Source organism: Ranitomeya imitator, chromosome 5 (assembly GCF_032444005.1).
Source record: "Ranitomeya imitator isolate aRanImi1 chromosome 5, aRanImi1.pri, whole genome shotgun sequence".
Classification (NCBI taxonomy): Eukaryota; Metazoa; Chordata; class Amphibia; order Anura; family Dendrobatidae; genus Ranitomeya; species Ranitomeya imitator.
Genome location: NC_091286.1, coordinates 356677771 through 356699325, shown reverse-complemented (window position 1 = coordinate 356699325; position 21555 = coordinate 356677771). Strand labels below are relative to the sequence as shown.

The window sequence follows — 21555 nt, the reverse complement described above, 5'->3', positions numbered from 1 at the left end:
TTAACAGTATCAAAAACAACAGACATAAGTAACAACGTTAACAATACAATAATTAAAGCAAAATAAAACTACCCTGCTCGTGAGAGCTTACAAAGCACAGGTGGGGGAGATACACAGCACAGGTGTGTATTTACAATGATGTATTTACAATGATGGTCCAGCCATCTTCAGAGGGTGGGGGATAGATGGGGATAGTGAATGGGCTACACACACACACAAACATAAAATGAGTTTGATTAGTGACCGTGGTAGGCCGCTCTGAACAAATGTGTTTTGAGCGAACACCTAAAACTATGCAAATTGTGGATGGCCCTAATATCTTGGGGTAGAGCATTCCAGAGGATTGGTGCAGTACGGGAGAATTCTTGGAGTCGGGAGTGGGAGGAACGGATTAGTGCAGAGGTTAGTCGAAAGTCATTTGCAGAGTGCAGCGGTCGGCTAGGCCGATAGACAGAAATGAGGGAGGAGATGTAAGGGGGTGCCGCACTGTGGAGAGCTTTGTGGGTGAGAACAAGTACTTTGAATTGTATCCTGTAATGAATGGGCAGCCAGTGTAATGACTGGCGAAGAGCGGACGCGTCCGAGTAGCGATTAGCCAGATGGACAACCCTGGCTGCCGCATTGAGGATGGACTGGAATTATGCCTAATGAATCCACTGCCATCAACATGAGAAGGCTATTTCTCAATATGCAAATACCGGCGGATAATGCTGGCAGGAGAGTGGTGGTTTCCCTCGATGCACACAAGGCCTTCGATAGTATAGAATGGCAATACTTGTGGTCGGTACTGAGTCGCTGTGGGTTTGGGCCAGTCTTTGTGTCATGGGTGAGACTCCTATACTCCTCTCCAGTGGCTAAAATCAAAGTGAATAATGCGCTGTCAGACAGCTTTCAACTGTTTCGAGGTACAAGGCAGGGGTGCCCGTTGTCCCCGCTGCTGTTTGCCATAGCGGTGGAACCACTGGCAGCGGCTATTAGAAGGTCACAGATAGTGAAGGGGTTTGTGTATGGGAAAATGGAAGAAAAAGTTGCTCTGTATGCAGATGACATATTGCTTTTTCTTGAGGGTCCTGGGGAACCTTTAAGGAATGTAATATCATTAATTGAGAGATTCGGGCAAATTTCAGGGTTAATTATCAACTGGGATAAATCGAGTGTTTTACAGGTGGATAGAGAAATGGATTGTACGAGGGAGGTGGAAGAAGGCACAAAATTAAGGGTGGTTTCACAATTTAAATATTTAGGGATCCATGTAACTCTCCCCTCAACAAGATTTGAGGAGCTTAATCTTGAGCCATTAATAACTAAATTGCGCGCCAAAATCTCAGCTTGGAGTAAGCTGCATTTGTCGGTGGTGGGTAGAGTGAATCTCCTCAAGATGGTAGTGATGCCTCAGATTTTGTATATTTTGCATAATTCTCCGGTATGGATCCCACTGAGCAGATTTCGTAGACTAAGATCATTATTCGGAGAGTTGGTGTGGGGAAGGAAGAGTCCACGAATTAGGCAGGAGATACTGCAGAGACCTAAAGACGAGGGGGGGCTTGCCCTACCTAACCCCTGGTTATATTTTTTGTCTGCACAGAGCCAGCATCTTAGGGGATGGGGGAAAGGGCTCGAGAAGGGACAGGGTCATAGCAGTCTGGTATATATTGGAACATGGCCCTTGAGCCAGGGTCTAGAAGCAGGACTCTTTAAGAAATTGGGGACTTGTCTTCACACCATAAATTTAATTCATAAGGTATGGCAGACGCTTAAACGAATCAGGGGGGTTGTGAGATTCACTGAGTTCTCACCTATTTGGGATAACTCCTCTTTTCAAGAATTCAACCATATGGAAGGAATGGGAGAGTGGAGGGAAAAAGGCATTGGGTTGATAGGTCAATTGATTCATAACGGGAGTCTTAAATCTTATGATATGCTGCAGCAGGAATTTCAGTTCCCAGGGTTAAAGTGGTATCAATATAGACGGGTTCAGCATGCATTTCAGGCACAAAAGAGGAGAGGTCCTATAGTGATTCAGACAGATCTCATGTTGGACTTTATATTAAATAACAATGGAACAAAGGGGGCAATATCGGAAGTATACGGGGATCTACTGCACACCTTTCTAGTAGATCACCCTATTAAGGCCAGAGAGAAGTGGGAGGCTGAACTGGGGGAAATAGACGATGATAGATGGGAGTCTATTTTAGAATATGTACCCAAATTGTCGATGAGTGAACCTGGGAGATTGTCGCAACTGTATGTGGTAGATAGGGCCTATAGGACACCTGACATGTTATTTAAAGCTGGGTTGAGACCGGATTCTGAGTGCCCTAGATGCTCTCAGTCTCGGGCGGATATACTGCACATGATATGGCTTGGTCCCAGACTCTTTTAGTATAGGGTTGTAGTGTTGAACTAAATTGGGGTGATTTATGGGTGTTCGATTCCCAGGGATCCAGTGGTTTGTGTACTTGGGTATGTGGAGGAAATCTTGGCCGACGAAACTGCAAAAATGGCAATTGCTAGATTACTGTTCATTGCGAGGAAAGTGATTGCAAGGTATTGGATTAGGGAGGAACCTCCAACCAGACGAGAGTTTATTGCGCAAGCGAATCATATTGTCCAGCTCGAAAAAAAGTATATATAATAAGAAGAATAGGATGGGGTTTTTTCAAAAGCTATGGCAGCCATGGCTGGATGGGAATAATTGAGGGACTGTGGTAAACGATGCTAATGGTATAACATGTCTGTAATGTGTAATATCTTCTTTCCAAGAGTTTTGTATGGTTGGTGTTGGTCTTCTGAGGGGAGGGGGGGAGGGGTTGTTTTCTTGTTAATCAAAAACACGAATGTACTTTGTTATATGAGTGGATGCCATTTATTATGCTCAATAAAAATCTATCTGATTTAAAAAAAAAAAAAAAAAAAAAAAAAGATGGACTGGAGAGGGGAAAGTCACGTTTGGGGGCAATTAATAGAGCATTACAGTAGTCCAGACGGGAGTGGATCAGGGCGACAGTGAGGGTTTTTGTTGTTTCCATGGTGAGAAAAGGGCGGATTCTAGAGATGTTCTTTAGGTGTAAGCGGCACGAGCGGGCAAGAGATTGTATATGGGCTGTGAAGGAGAGATCGGAGTCAAACATAACACCCAGACAGCGCGCCTGCTGCCGGGGTGTTATTATGGTGCCATAATATGGTATGGTGCCATATAATGCTCCATACCGTTTATTATTGCCCGATAGATGCTCCATATAAAGCTGTGCCGCATATAATGCTCCATACCGTTCATTATTGCCCCATAGACGCTCCATATAAAGCTGTGCCACATATAATGCTGCTGCAATAAAAAAAAAAAGACATACTCACCTCTCGTCGCTGCCCGCTGCTCCTCAGCGTCCCGTCTCTCTGCAGTGACTGTTCAGGCAGAGGGCGGCGCGCACACTACGTCATCGCGCCCTCTGACCTGAACAGTCACAGCAAGAGGACGGCAAGACGGACCGGCACCCGGCGGGTGGAACGCGGACAGGTAAATATGAAATACTCACCTGCTCCGGTGCGGTCCCTGGCTCCTTCTCCCGGACAGATGGTCTCCGGGCACTGCAGCTTCTTCCTCTGTCAGCGGGCACTGGTACCGCTCATTACAGGAATGAATATGCGGCTCCACCCCTATGGGAGTGGAGTCCATATTCATTACTTCAATGAGCGGTACCACGTGACCGCTGAACAGAGGGAAAAGCTGCGGCATCCGAAGACCATGGAACAGGCAGGGACAGCGCCAGGAGCAGGTGAGTATGCGACAGTCCTCTCTCCCCCTCACCCGCCGACCATGACTCGAGTATAAGCCGAGAGGGGCACTTTCAGCCCAAAAATTTGGGCTGAAAATCTCGGCTTATACTCGAGTATATACGGTACATTTTTTAAATAATGAGACCACGTAAGTGAGGCCAACAGTGGGGACACCTAGAAAATATTTGATTGTCCTACACAGTCACAATGTACTTCATATATCCTGCAGATTATTTGTCAGTCACCATAATGTACCAGACCATTATCTACATGAAACTAGATGGCTAAATATAGCAATAAATAATGTATTAAAAAAAATGTCTATAGTCATGACAAGAGATAAGGCAAGCAGTAAAGCCACATACCAAATTTGTTATAAATGGATATCTTGCGAAATCAAGGGAAAAGCATCTAATGTAAAAATGTTTAATATCATATACATCGTATAAAGAGCCAGGGACTCACCGATCAGGATGCACGCTTAGAAAATAATTGCTTTATCCAGGGGAGTGTCAGGAGTAGTGGGTTCTCTGCTCTCTATCCCACACGTAATATATTGTGGGTTTGCTGTTGAGCTAAAAATAAGCTAAAGTTATCACCAATTACTGCGTATCCACTGGATCGCTGGTATTTGCTAGATAAGCCATCTCTGGCAGTCCTCTACACAGTGAATAGAGCCGTGGGTTACCTGTTGAACCACTTTTCAATTAACGCAAGAAATTAGGGCTTCCCTATCTGGGGGAATCTCAGCGGTTGGACCCCCTGTGAAGATCTGAGGTTGTGGGTTGTAATAATCACCTAGGCTGGTTAACTTCGCCACTATTTTTTATTCCTTACCTCCATGGTTTTACAGCAACTCCAGGTATATGGCCAAAATTCCATGTTTTCCCACTCCACAGGATCCCAACCCTGGTTCAGTAGTTCCACTGCCACCGTACCCAGTTATTTCCACTGTCTTCCAACTTTTGGTTGGCCCACAGCTTTTCTATCTCCCCCCGATATAATCTGAAGTCACAGTCTATGCACCTCCAGACAACGGATACCACGACCATAGTACGTGCATCTAGCTCCAGCCGTCAAGAACATATAGTACATGTCCCAGCAAGTACACAAGATGGTGCAAATGACAGAGTCTCGCCCTCCTGCTGGCTCACTAGGGATTAGAACTTCTGCAACATTGGAGCATCATGGGCCAACCACCCCAACCCATAGCATCCCGCTTTTGGCTGGCACCCACACAGAGCAGGTAGCTGCAAGCTTAGGAGGCTGATCGAGCAGTGAGGTTTGTGGCCAGTTGGCCCAAGTGTCCCAACCTGGGTTCTCCAAACGTCTTTGTGTGTTCAGTGACGGGCAGTGGAGCAGATCTGTATTCCACCAGATGAACCCATGGTCCCTTGGGCTGTTCCTAAAGAGTCCCTCTGGAGAGGGAGCCAGAGACTTAGACCCACAGCGCCCATTCAGGACATTCTCCCACAGGGTTGGGGAAGGTGGGGGAAGGTAGTCCCTCTTTGTTCGATTGTTCAATTAACCTGCATACTTGTCCCTAAGTTGTGCAGACTAATACACAGCAGGGGGTGATGCAATAAGTAATCAGCAGGCATTCCACAAATTAACATACAACACGAGTCAACGTACATGCTCAAATGAACAATGGCTCATGTCCTGATCTGCTGAACAATACGTCTGGCATAATTAAAGAAAACCAGTCAGCAGGATTGTGCCGAGTAACCTATAGACAGTGTCAGGTTGGCGCAATTATACTGATTAAAATGATTCCTTGGTTGATGAAATCCGTCTTGTGGTTGTTGGTTAATGTTTATTTTCAGTTTTGAGTTAGTAATATGAATGTGCTCAGGGGCGGGGCTGCGGGTGGCTCTTCATGTGGGGCTTTTAGTAGATATTCATCTGTATGGCTTCTGACAGGTCACTGATCCTTCAGTGACCTGCCCCCTATTTTACATAATGACTATTACATATATGTATAACTTGAAAGAAACAAAATCCCCTTCTATAGGCAGACACCAGCGGTGAGTTGGATCATGATCGCATATATAATGTGTTTGTAATCCTTATCTTTCATGGTATCCATAAATAAAAAAAAAATCAGTTTGGAAATGGCGCTGCCTGCGCAGGAGCAGCTGCTACTGTGCAGGCTATGGTGGCACCATCTTACTAAAGAAAAGAATTGTCTCCACTAAGATGGCACAGCCTGCACAGTAGCAGCTATCGGCGATCTGATAGTTGCTACAGCTCAAGCGCTGGCGGCACCATCTTGAAGGAGGCAATTTTTTTTCCTCTAGCAAGGTGGCGCCGCCGTCGCGTTAGCTGTTGCAGCTATCGGATCGCTGATAGCTGCTACTGTGCAGGCGCGGCCCGTGTCTTTTTCAAACTTTTTTTTTTTCTTTTTGTTTTGTGAATTCATGGATAACATGAAAGAAAAGGATAACATACACATTTTATATGTGATCGTGCCACCGCTGGCACCTGTCTGCGGAATATATATATATATATATATATATATATATATATATATATATATATATATATATATATATATATATATATATATATATATATATATATATATATATATATATGTATGTATATATATAATCACTATGTAAAACAGGGGGCAGGTCACTGAGAAATCAGTGACCAGTCACAAGCCATACTGATGAATAGCTAATCAGATCACCACATGTAAACCCCCCCACAGGCCGTCCCAGAGCGCGAGAATCTCATTAACGCTACTTTCACACTAGCGTCGTTCGACGCACGTCACAATGCGTCGTTTTGAAGAAAAAATGCATCCTGCAAAGTTGCCTGCAGGATGCGTTTTTTCTCCATAGACTTTCATTAGCGACGCATTGCGACGGATTGCCACACATTGCATCCGTCGTGCGCCGGATGCGACGCGTTTTTGCAGTCCATTGGGACAAAAAAAGTTGCTTGCAACTTTTTTTTGTCCGTCGGGTCCGCTTTTTCCAACCGTGCATGCGCGGCCGGAAATCCGCCCCCTCCTCCCCGGACCTTACAATGGGGCAGCGGATGCGTTGTAAAACTGCATCCGCTGCCCCCGGTGTGCTTTTACTTCACAGCATGCGTTAGCACATCGTCCCAACGCACTGCGACGGGCCCGTACCGATGCTAGTGTGAAAGTAGCCTGGCTCAAAACTGAAAATAATGATTAAACAACAACCACAATTCAGATTTCATCAACCAAGGTATCATTTTAATCAGTATAACGGCGCTGACCTAACACTGTTTGTAGGGTACTGTGCACAATCCTGCTGACAGGTTCCCTTTAAGACTAAACGCTGTAAACGTCACACTACCAATGACATACCAATTAATACCTGGTGAAAATTGGTAAGAAGTTTATACAGCCAGAATACCTTTTATGATAAAAATGATGGCTTCATAGTTCTGGTTTTACCTTCACAGCTCTCCAGATGTCTTTCTTCAAATCAATGTTTCATGGTGTAATTTTATTCCTACACTTAAGGCCCCTTCACATTAAGCGACGCTGCAGCTATACCGACAACGATCCGGATCGCTGCAGCGTCGCTGTTTGGTCGCTGGAGAGCTGTCACACAGACCGCTCTCCAGCGACCAACGATGCCGGTAACCAGGGTAAACATCGGGTAACTAAGCGCAGGGCCGCGCTTAGTAACCCGATGTTTACCCTGGTTACCATGCTAAAAGTAAAAAAAAACAAACACTAGATACTTACCTACCGCTGTCTGTTCTCCAGCGCTGCGCTCTGCTTCTCTGCACTCCTCCTGTACTGGCTGTGAGCCGGAAAGCAGAGCGGTGACGTCACCGCTCTGCTTTCCGGCTCACAGCCAGTACAGGAGGAGTGCAGAGCACAGCGCTGGAGGACAGACAGCGGTAGGTAAGTATCTAGTGTTTCTTTTTTTTTACTTTTAGCATGGTAACCAGGGTAAACATCGGGTTACTAAGCGCGGCCCTGCGCTTAGTTACCCGATGTTTACCCTGGTTACCAGTGAAGACATCGCTGGATCGGTGTCACACACGCCGATCCAGCGATGTCAGCAGGAGTCCAGCGACGAAATAAAGTTCTGGACTTTCTTCAGCGACCAACGATCTCCCAGCAGGGGCCTGATCGTTGGTCGCTGTCACACATAACGATTTCATTAACGATATCGTTGCTACGTCACAAATAGCAACGATATCGTTAACAATATCGTTATGTGTGAAGGTACCTTTGGCAATTGTTATTTTTTTGTATTTTATTTTGCTCCCTCCTGCTGTTGGGGAGCTCTGTTGGAGCTCACATACGAAGTCTCATGTTCCAGAATATGTTTCCTGTGTGTAGACAGCGGTAGTCCGTAGGATCAGCTCTACTCATTGGGCTGGCGACGGTTCAGTAAATGACGCTTACATTCTCCTCCTGCTGACGGAGCGGACCACTGCTGATTAGTCATCAGAGAGCAGTCGGGTTACAGCAGCGGGCTTAGAAAGCTTGATGTGTGCACCGAGCAGTCCGAGAACATTACTCTTACAGAAACGTCTGATAGCGAGGAGAAAAAAAAAAGACCTCTTAAATGATTCAAATTGAATTGAAACCTCTTTTGCGCGGCGTCTCTGTGGGCTGGAGACTGAAAACCGAAATGTCAGCTCTATTGAAACTGCAATTACTTTTCAAGACAAATTGTAGCCGGCCTTCTGAATGAGATGTTTTACTTTCCAGTGCTGTAGATGTCTCTGGTGATATGTAATAATCTATTCTCCCTGTGTGCAGCTGAAGCCCAAAATTAGAGTGTGCCTGGGTGCATCACCGGGAATAATGTGCCGTTCGCCACCTTCCACTTTATTATTGTGCTTTAACACTTGGATTCCTGCAGAACGATGGAAGCCGTGATATGTTTTTAATTGCAGATTCTTCGCAGGGTTTTAAAGATTAGATCTGTTTCTGACAGCAGCTTCTCCAGCAGCTGCTAAACGATTAGCTAAACCTTAAACCAATTTTCTCGGCTCAGTCCTAGTAAACGTCGTCTCATGGTACTGACGAATCTCTATGAGCAGCGTTTTTTTTTTTTGTTTGATTTTGCCTTCTTCTATTTAAGCTGTATCGATGTTGAAGGAAAAATTGCAGTGCTTGGAGCATTGCATTTCTAGTTTGTATTACATTTCTTAGTCTTCTAATTCCCACCGATCCCAGTTTAGAAATGGCGTGATTCCACTAATAGGATTATTAGAGAACTGCCATTGCTTCTCCTTCTATCTGAGTTGTTGAAGAAGCTGCAAACATAAAGTTGTGTTGGACATTTATGACAACTACTATCTCTTGTCCGCACAAGCGGTGCTTCAGACTCACACTACATCACCAATAGGATGACAGGGGGACGCTCGACCCGGTAGATTTGGTAGTAGTACCCTTCTAGTGTCAGATGTTAGAGGATGTGCAGGAATACTGTTCCAGACGGTGTGACATGGTGTGTCTAGATGGCTAATGTCAGATTGGGTGGCAGAGCACGCGTGCACAACCCATTTAAGCAGCTGATGATACTGAAACCTCGATGGCTCAGTGGTTAGCACTGTTACTTTGCAGCTCTGGGGTCCTGGGTTGAAATCCCACCAAGGAAAACATCTGAAAGTTTGTATGTTCTCCCGTGTTTGCGTAGGTTTCCTTTGTGTTCTCCGGTTTCCTCCCACGCTCCATGATGGCGCTATATAACCGAAGCACAATAATTAATAATAATCTTATCATGTCATGCTTGACTATTAACAACCTGATAATGATTGAGGGAACTTTGGGTGAGATGTTATTTGTTTCTTACTGTGTGAAAAGCGACACGAGTTGTCATGCCGCCACTCCTTTTTCTTCTATGGAAATAGCAAATGAATATGGCCGACGCCACACTAATAAGCAGGTTCTGTCACACAGCCAAAACAGAATCTGTATATTAAAGAGAACTTGTCAGCTAGTTCATGCTGTCCAAACCTCTGGGAGCATGAATCAGAGTCTGACTGCACAATTCCAGCCAGGTATAAATTTCTCAGAAATGTGTTTCACAGAAGATTTAGTTAGAAGATATAAGTGGCCATACCCAAAGACCAGACTAGTCTGGCTCCTCCCAGCGCTGTTCCATAGCAAGAGACCTGTCAATCACCTACAGTGGGTCTTGGATGGGGTCGCTGCAGGACTAGTCTAGTTTCCAACTATGATCCTTGGCCTATCTTTTTTATTATATCTTCTCTGAAACATTAGACTGTTTCTGAGAAGACTATACCTGGCTACAATCATGCATTCAGTCTCTGATTCATGCTGCCAAAAAATTGACAGGTTCCTTTTAAAACATAGCTATCTGTAAAAAAGGCACTAGCCAGCCAGCCAATAACATTAAATTCAATGGCCAATATTAACTGAAATAGCATTGCTTTGTTAAAGGGAGCCTGTCACCCCCAAAATCGAAGGTGATCTGGAATGCTGTAGATAAGCCCCCGATGTAACCTGAAAGATAAGAAAAAGAGGTTAGATTATACTCACCTGTGCGGGCGGTCTGGTCTGATGGGCGTCGCTGTCCGGTCCGGGGCCTTTCATCTTCTTAAGATGACGTCCTCTTCTTTTCTTCACGCTGCGGCTCCGGCGCAGACGTACTTTGTCTGCCCTATTGAGGGCAGAGCAAAGTTCTGCAGTGCGCAGGCGCCGGGCCTCTCTGACCTTTCCTGGCGCCTGCGCACTGCACTACTTTGCTCTGCCCTCAACTGGGCAGACAAAGTACGCCTGTGCAGGAGCCGCAGCGTGAAGACAAGAAGAGGACGTCATCGTAAGAAGACCGGACCGCAGCGGGAACGCCCCTGGGTGAGTATAATCTAACTTCTTTTTTTCAATTTTCAGGTTACATCGGGGGCTTATCTACAGCATTCCAGAATGCTGTAGATAAGCCCCTGATGCCGGTGGGCTTAGCTCACCTTCGATTTTGGGGGTGACAGGTTCCCTGTAATTAGATAACGTGAACAACATAACATCATCCAAAATTGCTGCAAAGTGCAAAATCACCAAAACAGGTCTCTACATAATAATAATATATATGGAGACCCAAACCGTCTCACGACATACATTACGGCACATATATATATATAGATAAGTAGGGTAATATAGTCTAGAGTCTAGACTATATGTCTAAAATGTATAGGCAATTAGTAACAAATAGTTGCCAATTAATCACATAATGGAAAAAACATAAATTAAAATTAAATTCAGCTAGGAAGAAGTAAAATAAATAGAAAAAAAAAAAAAAAAAAAAAAATATATATATATATATATATATATATGTGTGTATATATATATATATACACACACACACACACACACCAATCCAGATGTGAAAACCTATTTAGGTGTGTTACCTGTGGTGGTACCCAAAGGGATGCAAAAAAATAAGCAGAGTGGCAGAAGTCCGGTGTGTTACACCAACTGTATATTCCTCAGGAGTGAAATTAATATTTCATGGTCATCCATCCACTGTACATGAAGTGCTATTGAATGATGCCAAGGGACCTCAGAAAAATTCTGTGGACTTGCCATAAGAAATGGTGGCCTAGTTGGAACAAGTCAAGCCAGACATGTCACTCAAAGCAAGGATTACCAGGCCATTACTTGCCTAATTTGGACACATCATATAAAGACGTCAACGACTGTAGAAGGAACTTCATGGTCGAAAGAATAGAAGGAGCAAGGCAAAGAGGCATACTAGCATTCCGATGGCTTGATACTATTAATATAATGGCGGAGAAGACCATGGTGAACATATCCAGGCTTGAATGAGATCGATCTTCCTACAGATCAGATCATCCATCAAGTTGCCATGGCTCGAGATTGAGCCAAAGGCCGTAAAAGTAAAATGTCAGGTCTATTCTACAATTTTCTATGAACATTTTCATCTTTATTTTTTTTGAGCTTGTCTTGATAAGAATTGGTAGAATTCTACATAGATGTATATTGTCTGAATTCTTTTAGAGGACTCCCTCTCTAAAATTTGGATTGTCGTCTCAGAGAGATTCCATTGTAACTTTTTTTTTGTTTACTTCACAGTATCTGAATCGTGGTTGCACCAGGTACTTTGCTTCCAAGGACACTGATAAGCAGATTCTCCAAAACCGCAAGAGTCCAGAGGTATTGGCCATTAATTTATTCTCTAAATAGCATTTATACTAAAGTGATTGTCAAGTTGTAACTTGGAGATTTCCAGTGTGTAAAGTAGCATTTCCATTGTGTAAAATTGCAAAGTGCTTGTAAAAGCAAGCTATTTCACAATTTATCTTTTTATTAAAAATGCTCAAGAGTGAAGGGATTCTTAGCTTTTATAATTTACATCTTGTTGCCTAGCACGTTGGCCACCTCTGCAGTTGCTAGTTTCCAAGGTGAGGGTCTTGCACTTGTAAGCTGCACTGAAACTGGCTGGATTGCTGATTTATGCTTCTCCGATGCTAAAGAGGTAAAGCTGCCTCTGCTTGCAGATTTAGCCAGGAAACAGTTTGGGGCAGTGTCCCAAGTCTTCAGGAGCCTACCATCCCCTGGCAAGCAGGAGGCAGAGCAGCTGGGTGCTCCTGAAGAAAAAAGCATGAGGCAACCCTTTTAAGGGTACACCCAAAAACAACACCCAGAGATGACGCAATTCTGTATTATGTGTGTTTTTTTTAATTAACACAGAAGATCTTAAAGGGAACCTGTCACCCCGAAAATCGCGGGTGAGGTAATCCCACCGTCATCAGGGGCTTATCTGCAGCATTCTGTAATGCTGTAGATAAGCCCCCGATGTTACCTGAAAAAGGATAAAAAGACGTTAGATTATACTCACCCAGGGGCGGTCCCGCTGCTGGTCAGGTCTCCGGTCCGCTCCGGCGCCTCCTATCTTCTTTCCATGACGTCCTCTTCTGATCTTCAGCCACGGCTCCGGCGCAGGCGTACTTTGCTCTGTTGTTTACTGTGTCAGATGTTGACATCATGTTTTTCTGGTTGAGCTCTGAACACACTTGGCCTATAATTAATGTTTTGCTTTTTCTTCTTACACCTGATGCTTTCCAGATAAGAGACCTGTCAGTCATCTTTTTATGTAGCTCCTATGCATCGCTTCCCTGTTGGCTTGAGACGTAACAAAGCTTTGTATGTCCTTGACCTCTCTGGTTTCGTTTTGGTCCAGGAGTGTTGCCCATGTTTTGCTTCTGAATGAAACTGACATTCAAGCTCAGTGACACAGATTCATTGATTGATCTCGGTAAAATAGCTTATAAATGGAAGACGCAGTTGTTTTTCACCTAATGCTGTTTGGCATTGCAGGCTTTTTAGGAAGTCACTAGGTATGTGTGAGTGTGGAGCCTTAATAAGGCTTGACGACCCTCGACTTATTCACTTATTTAGGGATCGTTCACTTTTTGGGGCAATTTTTTAATGCTTAAATGTATGTATTTTGGGTTCAAAATAATTTTGCCGTCTGTAGCCTCTTAGTTGCACACTCGATTATAGGCTGCAGAATGCGTTAACTGAGAACTATCAGTGGGCTAATTCTGAGGACTGAGTGGATCTTTGTTACTCTTCTACATTAGATCCTCTCAGCTGGTTTCTGACTATAGACCACACCAAACATGTCATGAAACCCAATTGGAAAAAAATGATTTGTAGTCACAAATCCATGTAAGCAATAATAAAAAAAAATTGCCCCAAAATGTGGATATTTCTTAAGAAATGATCTTAGTTGAACTTTATTACAATGAACTTGTTACATATTCTTTTCTGGTGGCCGTGAAGCAACCCAAAGTTGTCATACTACTTGATGATGATGAACGTCCCTATGACATTTTGTAGATTAACCTCAGGGAAGTGTGATATTAGGTTTAGGGTCTAACTTACTGATCTCTGGGGGTTGGACCTCTGGTGATCCTGAGATTGAGGTTCTGGAACACAGATGTTTAGCTGGCTGAAGGCTATGAGATTGCCGGAGAAAGCTGAGCAATGAATGGTTTGTAGGCCGTGCACACACACGCTTTGCTCATTTGGAAGGCAGGACTCTGCAGAGTGGAGTATTCATGATCGATAAGGGTCCTCTCCTGTGGGGCTTTCATTCATACCAAGAACAGGACTCTAGCCCTTCTTCATCAGTATAATGGGAATAACACTTCAATGATTTGTGAGAATTGATTCTGGAAGAGAAATGTAAAAATCATTGACCCAATGGGAAATAAGTGTTTTGTGCAGTATTATTGGTCCAGATGGGAATTCCAGGCAAGAAAATTGTTCTCTGGCAGTATTTAGCATAAAATATTCTGGGGGTTTAAACCAAGGTAAATCTCGTGTTTATGGTTTTAGAACTCCTTTGCTAAGTAGTTATAAGTCTAATACACTTTAATGGACCATGAAATAGATCCAGTAAACTTTGGGGCGGATGAGGCAACACTTCTGAAAATCTTAAGCTATAATAGTCCATTTTTAACAATAAGAGTCAAAGTACAGTAACTCTCTTATTATCGATCCCTATCCGAATTTTCAGCTTGCGCTGTGAAGCAGAGCATTTTACTTGAATTAATACACTTTATAATTAAAAATGCCTTAACTTTTTTAAACACCGAAGCCGAATTTCCAATCTTGTTGGGTCATTTGCCAATAGTCTAATCATTGTGCTTGTAAACTCCTGCATCTAAAGTGAATAGTGAAATTAATTCTCCAAATTGCTTTTTTTTTTTGTGCCTTTCCCTTGTAATATCAGGAAGACGAGGTATATGTTGTGTATCCTGCAATTCTTTTTAGCTTAGCGTTGATGTTGTGTAGACAAGCGTGCGGTGCCATTTCAAGTGCATGCTGTATATGAGGAAGCCACTTTTCATTTCCTAAACCTCTGTTAATTTCTAATATTTTCTGCAGTTTCCAAGGCTGTTGCCTAATACAGCATGCCTAAACTATCTCGTAGGAGTAGAGATGAGCTGCTCTGCATGCTTCTTTGTTTTATGGGTGAATGACTACTTAAATATACTCGGAGAGCAAATTAAAATGTCATTAAATCCCAGAGCTTCCATATGCCCATAAAGCAAAATGACTTTGCTGACTTTGTGCTTTTATTTACTTTTTTCTATACTTTGTGTGATTTTATTATTGTAATGTTGCTTTATTTCTATTGTAGTGCCTAAGATCTTACTCTTAAAGAGCACTCCTCTCTTACGCTGGCCATGTACCAATAATAATGCATGCCCTAAGTAATGAGACATCTTCTTAATACGTTCCAATTTGGGATTGATGTATTAGAACGCGTTTCTGTGGTTTTTTTTTAAAGGGATTTTCCACTAATTTGATGACCTGTCCTTTAGAATAATTGCCAGCTTTGGTGATGTCTTGAAGTAAAGAGTTAAAGGATTGGCACACTGTTTTGTGACCGCTACCTCAGATCTGTTCGTACTCATTGAGTAGGATCCGACCTGCAGGACTTGGCAGTGGCAATTAACCAGTATCATGGAACCGTGTTACATCCGGCTTCCAGCAGAGGCGATAACAGAGGATTATTGGAGGTAGCAGGTGTTGGACCCTCAACTTTTTAATATTGATCACCTATCTTTTAGATAGGTCAGCGATATCAAACTAGTAGAAAACCCCTTTAAAAATGTTTTTGGACTAGTGCCCCAGCTTTTAAACTGAGTAAGTTTAGGCATTAGTTTATTAGCCAGATCTTTTTGGATTGGTGTTTCCTGAACCAAGTCTATGACTAGCTTTACACATGCAAAGACAGCCATTCTGGGAATAAAACAGTTTGTTGATTTCCCTCAAACTGCTGGTGCTAAAACGGAAATAAGGAATAACACTAACTGCGCGCCTTTAGTATTCATTCACTAGCATCAGGTGCGGTCTGAAGCTGAAGAAGGGAAATCAAAATCATAGAGCCTTTCAGCAAACTCTACGACAGTGCACTATACGGTTGGATTCACACGTTGATGAAGTGTCAATGTGACATCCAATTTTTTTCTTGGACCGTGTGCAGATCCACTGAATATTTCCTGTTCTGGTCCTCAAAATCAGATCAGAATAGGACATGCTCTGAGCTTCACGGATCTCCTCATTTTAGCCAAAGTCTAGCTAGAACAATTCTTCTCCATGGGTCTTTATTCTGTCCAATAAAAACTCAGGCAGCACATAGACATTTCACATGGATGCATGAATGCAGCTTAAGGTGAAGTTCACATTTGTGTCCTAAGTTTTCTTTTTGTGTTCCATTACAGGACCAGAAAAGCAGGATAAAATGTGTTGCATGATCAACATTATTGGTATCCTGTACACCACTTTGATTTAAAATGGGTTCCACTAATCTTTATTGGCTGCTGAAATATATCACTGAGTTGAAATCAGAAATAAAGGCTCCCAGGAGAGCCTCATATGCAGGTGTGAACACCACTCAAGGTGCAGACTGATATGAAACATCTGGCAGGTTGCAGGTAACATGCAAGGAATTAGATTTACCTGCTTTAGCTTCATATCATGCCTTCTTGCAGCTCATATAGGTCGACGTACAGTACAGACCAAAAGTTTGGACACACCTTCTCATTTAAAGATTTTTCTGTATTTTCTTGACTATGAAAATTGTAAATTCACACTGAAGGCATCAAAACTATGAATGAACACATTTGGAATTATATACTTAACAAAAAAGTGTGAAACAACTGAAATTATGTCTTATATTCTAGGTTCTTCAAAGTAGCCACATTTTGCTTTGATGACTGCTTTGCACACTCTTGGCATTCTCTTGATGACGTAGTCACCGGAAATGGTCTTCCAACAATCTTGAAGGAGTTCCCAGAGATGCTTAGCACTTGTTAGTCAAATAGCCCTTACACAGCCTGAAGGTGTGTTTGGGGTCATTGTCCTGTTGAAAAATAAATGATGGTCCAACTAAACGCAAACCGGATGGAGTAGCATGCCGCTGCAAGATGCTGTGGTAGCCATGCTAGTTCAGTATGTCTTCAATTTTGAATAAATCCCCAACAGTGTCACCAGCAAAGCACCCCCACACCATCACACCTCCTCCTCCATACTTCACAGTGGGAACCAGGCATGTAGAATCTATCCGTTCACCTTTTCTGCGTCGCACAAAGACACGGTGGTTGGAACCAAAGATCTCAAATTTGGACTCATCAGACCAAAGCACAGATTTCCACTGGTTTAATGTCCATTCCTTTTGTTCTTTAGCCCAAACAAGTCTCTTCTGCTTGTTGCCTGTCCTTAGCAGTGGTTTCTTAGCAGCTATTTGACCATGAAGGCCTGCTGCACAAAGTCTCCTCTTAACAGTTGTAGACATGTGTCTGCTGCTAGAACTCTGTGTGGCATTGACCTGCTCTCTAATCTGAGCTGCTGTTAACCTGCGATTTCTTAGGCTGGTGACTTGGATAAACTTATCCTCAGAAGCAGAGGTGACTCTTGGTCTTCCTTTCCTGGGGCGGAGTTTTCCCAATTTTTCGGACTCACTGACCTTCATTTCTTAAAGTAATGATGGCCACTCGTTTTTCTTTACTTAGCTGCTTTTTTTCTTGCCATAATACAAATTCTAACAGTCTATTCAGTAGGACTATCAGCTGTGTATCCACCAGACTTCTGCTCAACACAACTGATGGTCCCAACCCCATTTATAATGCAAGAAATCCCACTTATTAAACCTGACAGGGCACACCTGTGAAGTGAAAACCATTTCCGGTGACTACCTCTTGAAGCTCATCAAGAGAATGCCAAGAATGTGCAAAGCAGTCATGAAAGCAAAAGGTGGCTACTTTGAAGAACCTAGAATATAAGACATATTTTCAGTTGTTTCACACTTTTTTAAGTATATAATACCACATGTGTTAATTCATAGTTTTGATGCCTTCAGTGTGAATTTCCAATTTTCATAGTCTTGAAAATACAGAAAAATCTTTAAATGAGAAGGTGTGTCCAAACTTTTGGTCTGTACTGTATGTATGTATGTATGTAAAGAAGACCTTTCGACAGCTTGAGCATGGTAAACTGACCACATCATGGAATAGTAGCTGCAGAACTGAGTAAATGTAGTTTTTATTTTAAGAATTAAGTCATAAAGCTTATATGCTAATTTCCTCTTTAAATAAGATGACCACTACTAGGACAACTCCTTCTCATACCCCACGCTTCGTCCCGATAAAATAAAAAGCTTAGACTCCCCTCCCATGCCTGCGCCGTTCCCGAGGCATCGGCACTCGCTTTCCTCTGGACTCCCGTGCTTTTTTGTAAACCGCCATCGGACAAATTGAACATGAAGAGGAAGTCCAGGCTGCAGCTGATCTCCTTACTTCTTCTGCATGTCCAATTTGTGCTATGGCAGGAACAGTGACGCCAGCGCTATTTGGGTACCGGACACCACCTGTCATGCAGCAGCGAGAAAACCCCAGAACCGCGAGTGCATCGGAGTGTATCGGAGCCAAGCGTGGGGTATGAGAAGGGGTTGTCCTAGTAGTGGACCACTCGCTTAAAGCAAAGAGGTGTTAGCAGGCATTTGTCTACTTTCTTCTCCTACCTGCTGTTGACCAATCATAAGTAGAAAGCATTATTTAGGGGAAGAAAAGAAAACTCCTCTAGAGAATGTCTCTGTGTGATACACACAGCCTTGCTCTCCTAACTGACCTCACTGCTGACACTTAATGTGATTAAAAGTGGGTGAGAGGAGTATAACAGTACTGTGTGCCATTACAAACACCTCTTCATCTACAGCTCTCATCTCACAGCACTGTTAGTGTGGGCATAGGAGGTAAAGCAGAGCTTATAGTAGTGCCATGGGATTAGAGCTGCATATGCAGAATGTGTTTTGTAATGGCACACAGTTCTTTTTTCCATACTGATCTTACTGCTGTCACCTACTGTGATCAAAGTCCAGGGAGTGGAGTTAAGCTGAGTTATTGCACCCTTGGTTGAGGGGAAAATTGACATATGAATTTACTGGCTAATAATACCGCATTCGAAATGAGAAACAAAAAAAAATTACTTAGCTCTGCAGCCACTGTTTCATTTTGTGTCCAGTGTAAAAAGAACGCCACCCACAGTGCCTGTAGGACCAGCGTGTGAGCACAAAGAAGAGGAGACTTAACAATAGAGGAGACCGTAAACTTCGCACTGGTCCTCTAAACGCGGTAGGCTACACATGCGCAAATTAGAAGTAGCATAGACTTTTAGAGAAACTGAAGTTGGCGAGGCCTTACCCTGTAGAGTGGTTACTATATCTGCATATGACTGTTTGCCTATATTTTTTCCTCCATGATTAGTATTCTCATAGATTCTTCAGATCACCAAATGGCTGTCTTTGATGTGTAGGTGATTATATTTTTCAAGGAGGATTTGTCCAGGATGTAAAAAGAAGGTATCTGCTTGTTCCTATGGGTGCTATTACAACTCTCGTTCATTCCGTTAATTGAGGCTGAACTGTAATCCCAGACATAGCCGTGTGCAAGAAGGGTGGTATTTCTGGGAAAAAGCAGAGGCCGCTAATCCTAGACACACTCCCTATTTAACTTTTGCATGTACACTTTCCTTTTCGGTTGCGCTGTGTGACTTACACTAGATTTATATCACAATTCTAATCAACATTTTTATTTTGTAGTACCTCAAACATGGCTCTCTGAAGGACCCGCTCTTAGATGACCATGGAGATTTCAATCGGATGTGCATTGCAATGAAAAAGATTGGCTTGGATGACACAGAGAAGCTTGATCTTTTCCGAGTGGTTGCTGGTGTCCTACACCTTGGAAATATTGATTTTGAAGAAGCTGGGAGCACCTCTGGTTAGAAGACATTTTATTCTATTATTCTATCAGTGTAAATGTCATCGGAAAGGCTGTGAGTTTGATTTGAGTCGCAAAGCACAATGTTCTTTTAAAAGGGAATAAAATGTACTTTAATTTACACGTGGAAATTTCCCTCACATAGACACCAAGGACAAGGTCTGATAGAAAAATGAATTTTGAAAACTCTCGCCTTTGTGAGTAAATGGAAAGGGTGATTTGATTACAAGGAAATGAAACAGCCATCTGCACATTTTGATTTGTTAAGGTCTTTGGGAAACAATAAAAATGCACTGTTGTGTGACTGCTGCAATGCAGGTGCTCTGCAGAACGGCTCCTTTCACAAGTCAATGGTCGAGGTGACAGATGGGCAACCTCACATGAGTCGTGGTGTCCCTTTTCAAAGCCGAGATCAAAAAAGATACTGCTCTCCAAACTTGCCGTAGAGGGTTAAATACTTTAATTTTGCCAATTGGGTCTGTTAATATATACAGACCATAATGTAATATATGAGGTTTATTGTTATATTTAACATGAGAAGTCACATCTTTATAAGGCTGGTGTTGGTTTACCGAGGTTTGAGTGTCATAAGAAAGTCAGATTATTTGGATGTTCTAAGAACTGAGGGAATTATTCATCACTCTACTCAGGGACTCATAAGAAATAGAGTTGTGTTTGATGGACGCAGGCTGTAATACGCCTTCAAATGGAGTTTTTCCTGAAGTCAAATGTGTACCTCGGTGAAAGTTTTATTGCACACTCGCTGAGGGATTTAGATGGTTTTAAGCAGTAAAGGTAAGGGCAGGGTGAAGCACAAGTAGAATTTATATCATAACTCCGTCATGAGGAAGATTTTCAGAACAGCTTCAAAGTCTTGTAAGGATTGATGTCGAACTTGTGGTAACTTATTTTCACCGGACATCACCTTTATCACCTGTCCTTTGGGGTCTGAATGCTGAGATCCGATCCGCACCCATTGGCAAAACGGGGCCCTTCTATCCCAATTGGAATGGCTCAGCAGTGTGCATACTCTACCTCTGCTCAATTCATTCATTCATTCAAAAATTCTCCAAAATGCCAGTTGGTGCTGGTACCCGTGGTTGGACCCCATCTAGTCAAAAAGTGAATACCCATCTATCGCTCAGCTGTGAGCTAGTCTTATTATGCTGGGAGGGGGACAATATCGATGGACCTTCCCAGCCTATTTATTAGTCCCCAGCTGACTTCTTTGCCTTAGCTGGCTATTAAAAGTAGGGGGCGACCCCACGTCATTTTTTTATGGTCCTGCCCCCATTTTTAATAACAAGCAAAGGCAAAGCAGACAGCTGGGGGATGATATTAAAAGACCATGGATATTGGGCCCTTCCCAGCACTGTAAGACCAACTCGGGGCTGTCTGCTTTCCCTTGGCTGGTTTTTAAAAATAAGGGGGATCCCACGTCATTATTTAAAATTATTTATTTTATACTGTCTCTCTGGCAGTATCCTGTCCCTGCTGTAGTCAGAGCACAATCGTTGCACCATCCGTGATCTGGCGTTTATACAGGCTGGGTCATGTGTTGCTTCAACCAATGTCCTGGTGATCATGGCTCCGGAAGTGCTCACAGCCTAAAAGCTTGTTGATTGGCTGCGCTGCAGCCTTTCAACAAACTTTATTAAGTACTGAACAAGAACAGTAAAACAGACTTCCAGGAAAATGTCCATGTTCAAAGTTTGGCACCGGACCTTGGTGTTCGGTACGAACTTTACAGTTCAGGTTCCCTCATCCTTAGTGATAAAGGGTTTCGCTGGTGAAAACAAGTTAATTGGATTTATCCTACACTTGTGATTACTCCAGTGTCTCATGTGCTATCTATATGTAGTACAAAACTCTTAATATCAGCAACATGACTAGTATTATATTGGATCTCCAGTACATAGTCCAGTTTATGGCTGGATGATGCAGTGTATAAAGAGAACTTTCAGACATTTGCCTAATTGACTTCAGTCATGTATGATA

At 43.0% G+C, this 21555-nt stretch overlaps 1 protein-coding gene across 6 annotated transcripts in view; it reads left to right on the top strand.

Moving 5' to 3' along the window:
- MYO6 (myosin VI) overlaps positions 1-21555 on the top strand; it is a 326341-nt gene that overhangs the window by 125977 nt on the left and 178809 nt on the right. For all 6 annotated transcript variants that reach the window (XM_069726515.1, XM_069726516.1, XM_069726514.1 and 3 more), the window contains exons 10-11: positions 11837-11917; positions 19377-19557. In XM_069726515.1, the coding sequence (XP_069582616.1) occupies positions 11837-11917; positions 19377-19557 (262 nt within the window). The remainder of the gene's footprint in view (positions 1-11836; positions 11918-19376; positions 19558-21555) is intronic.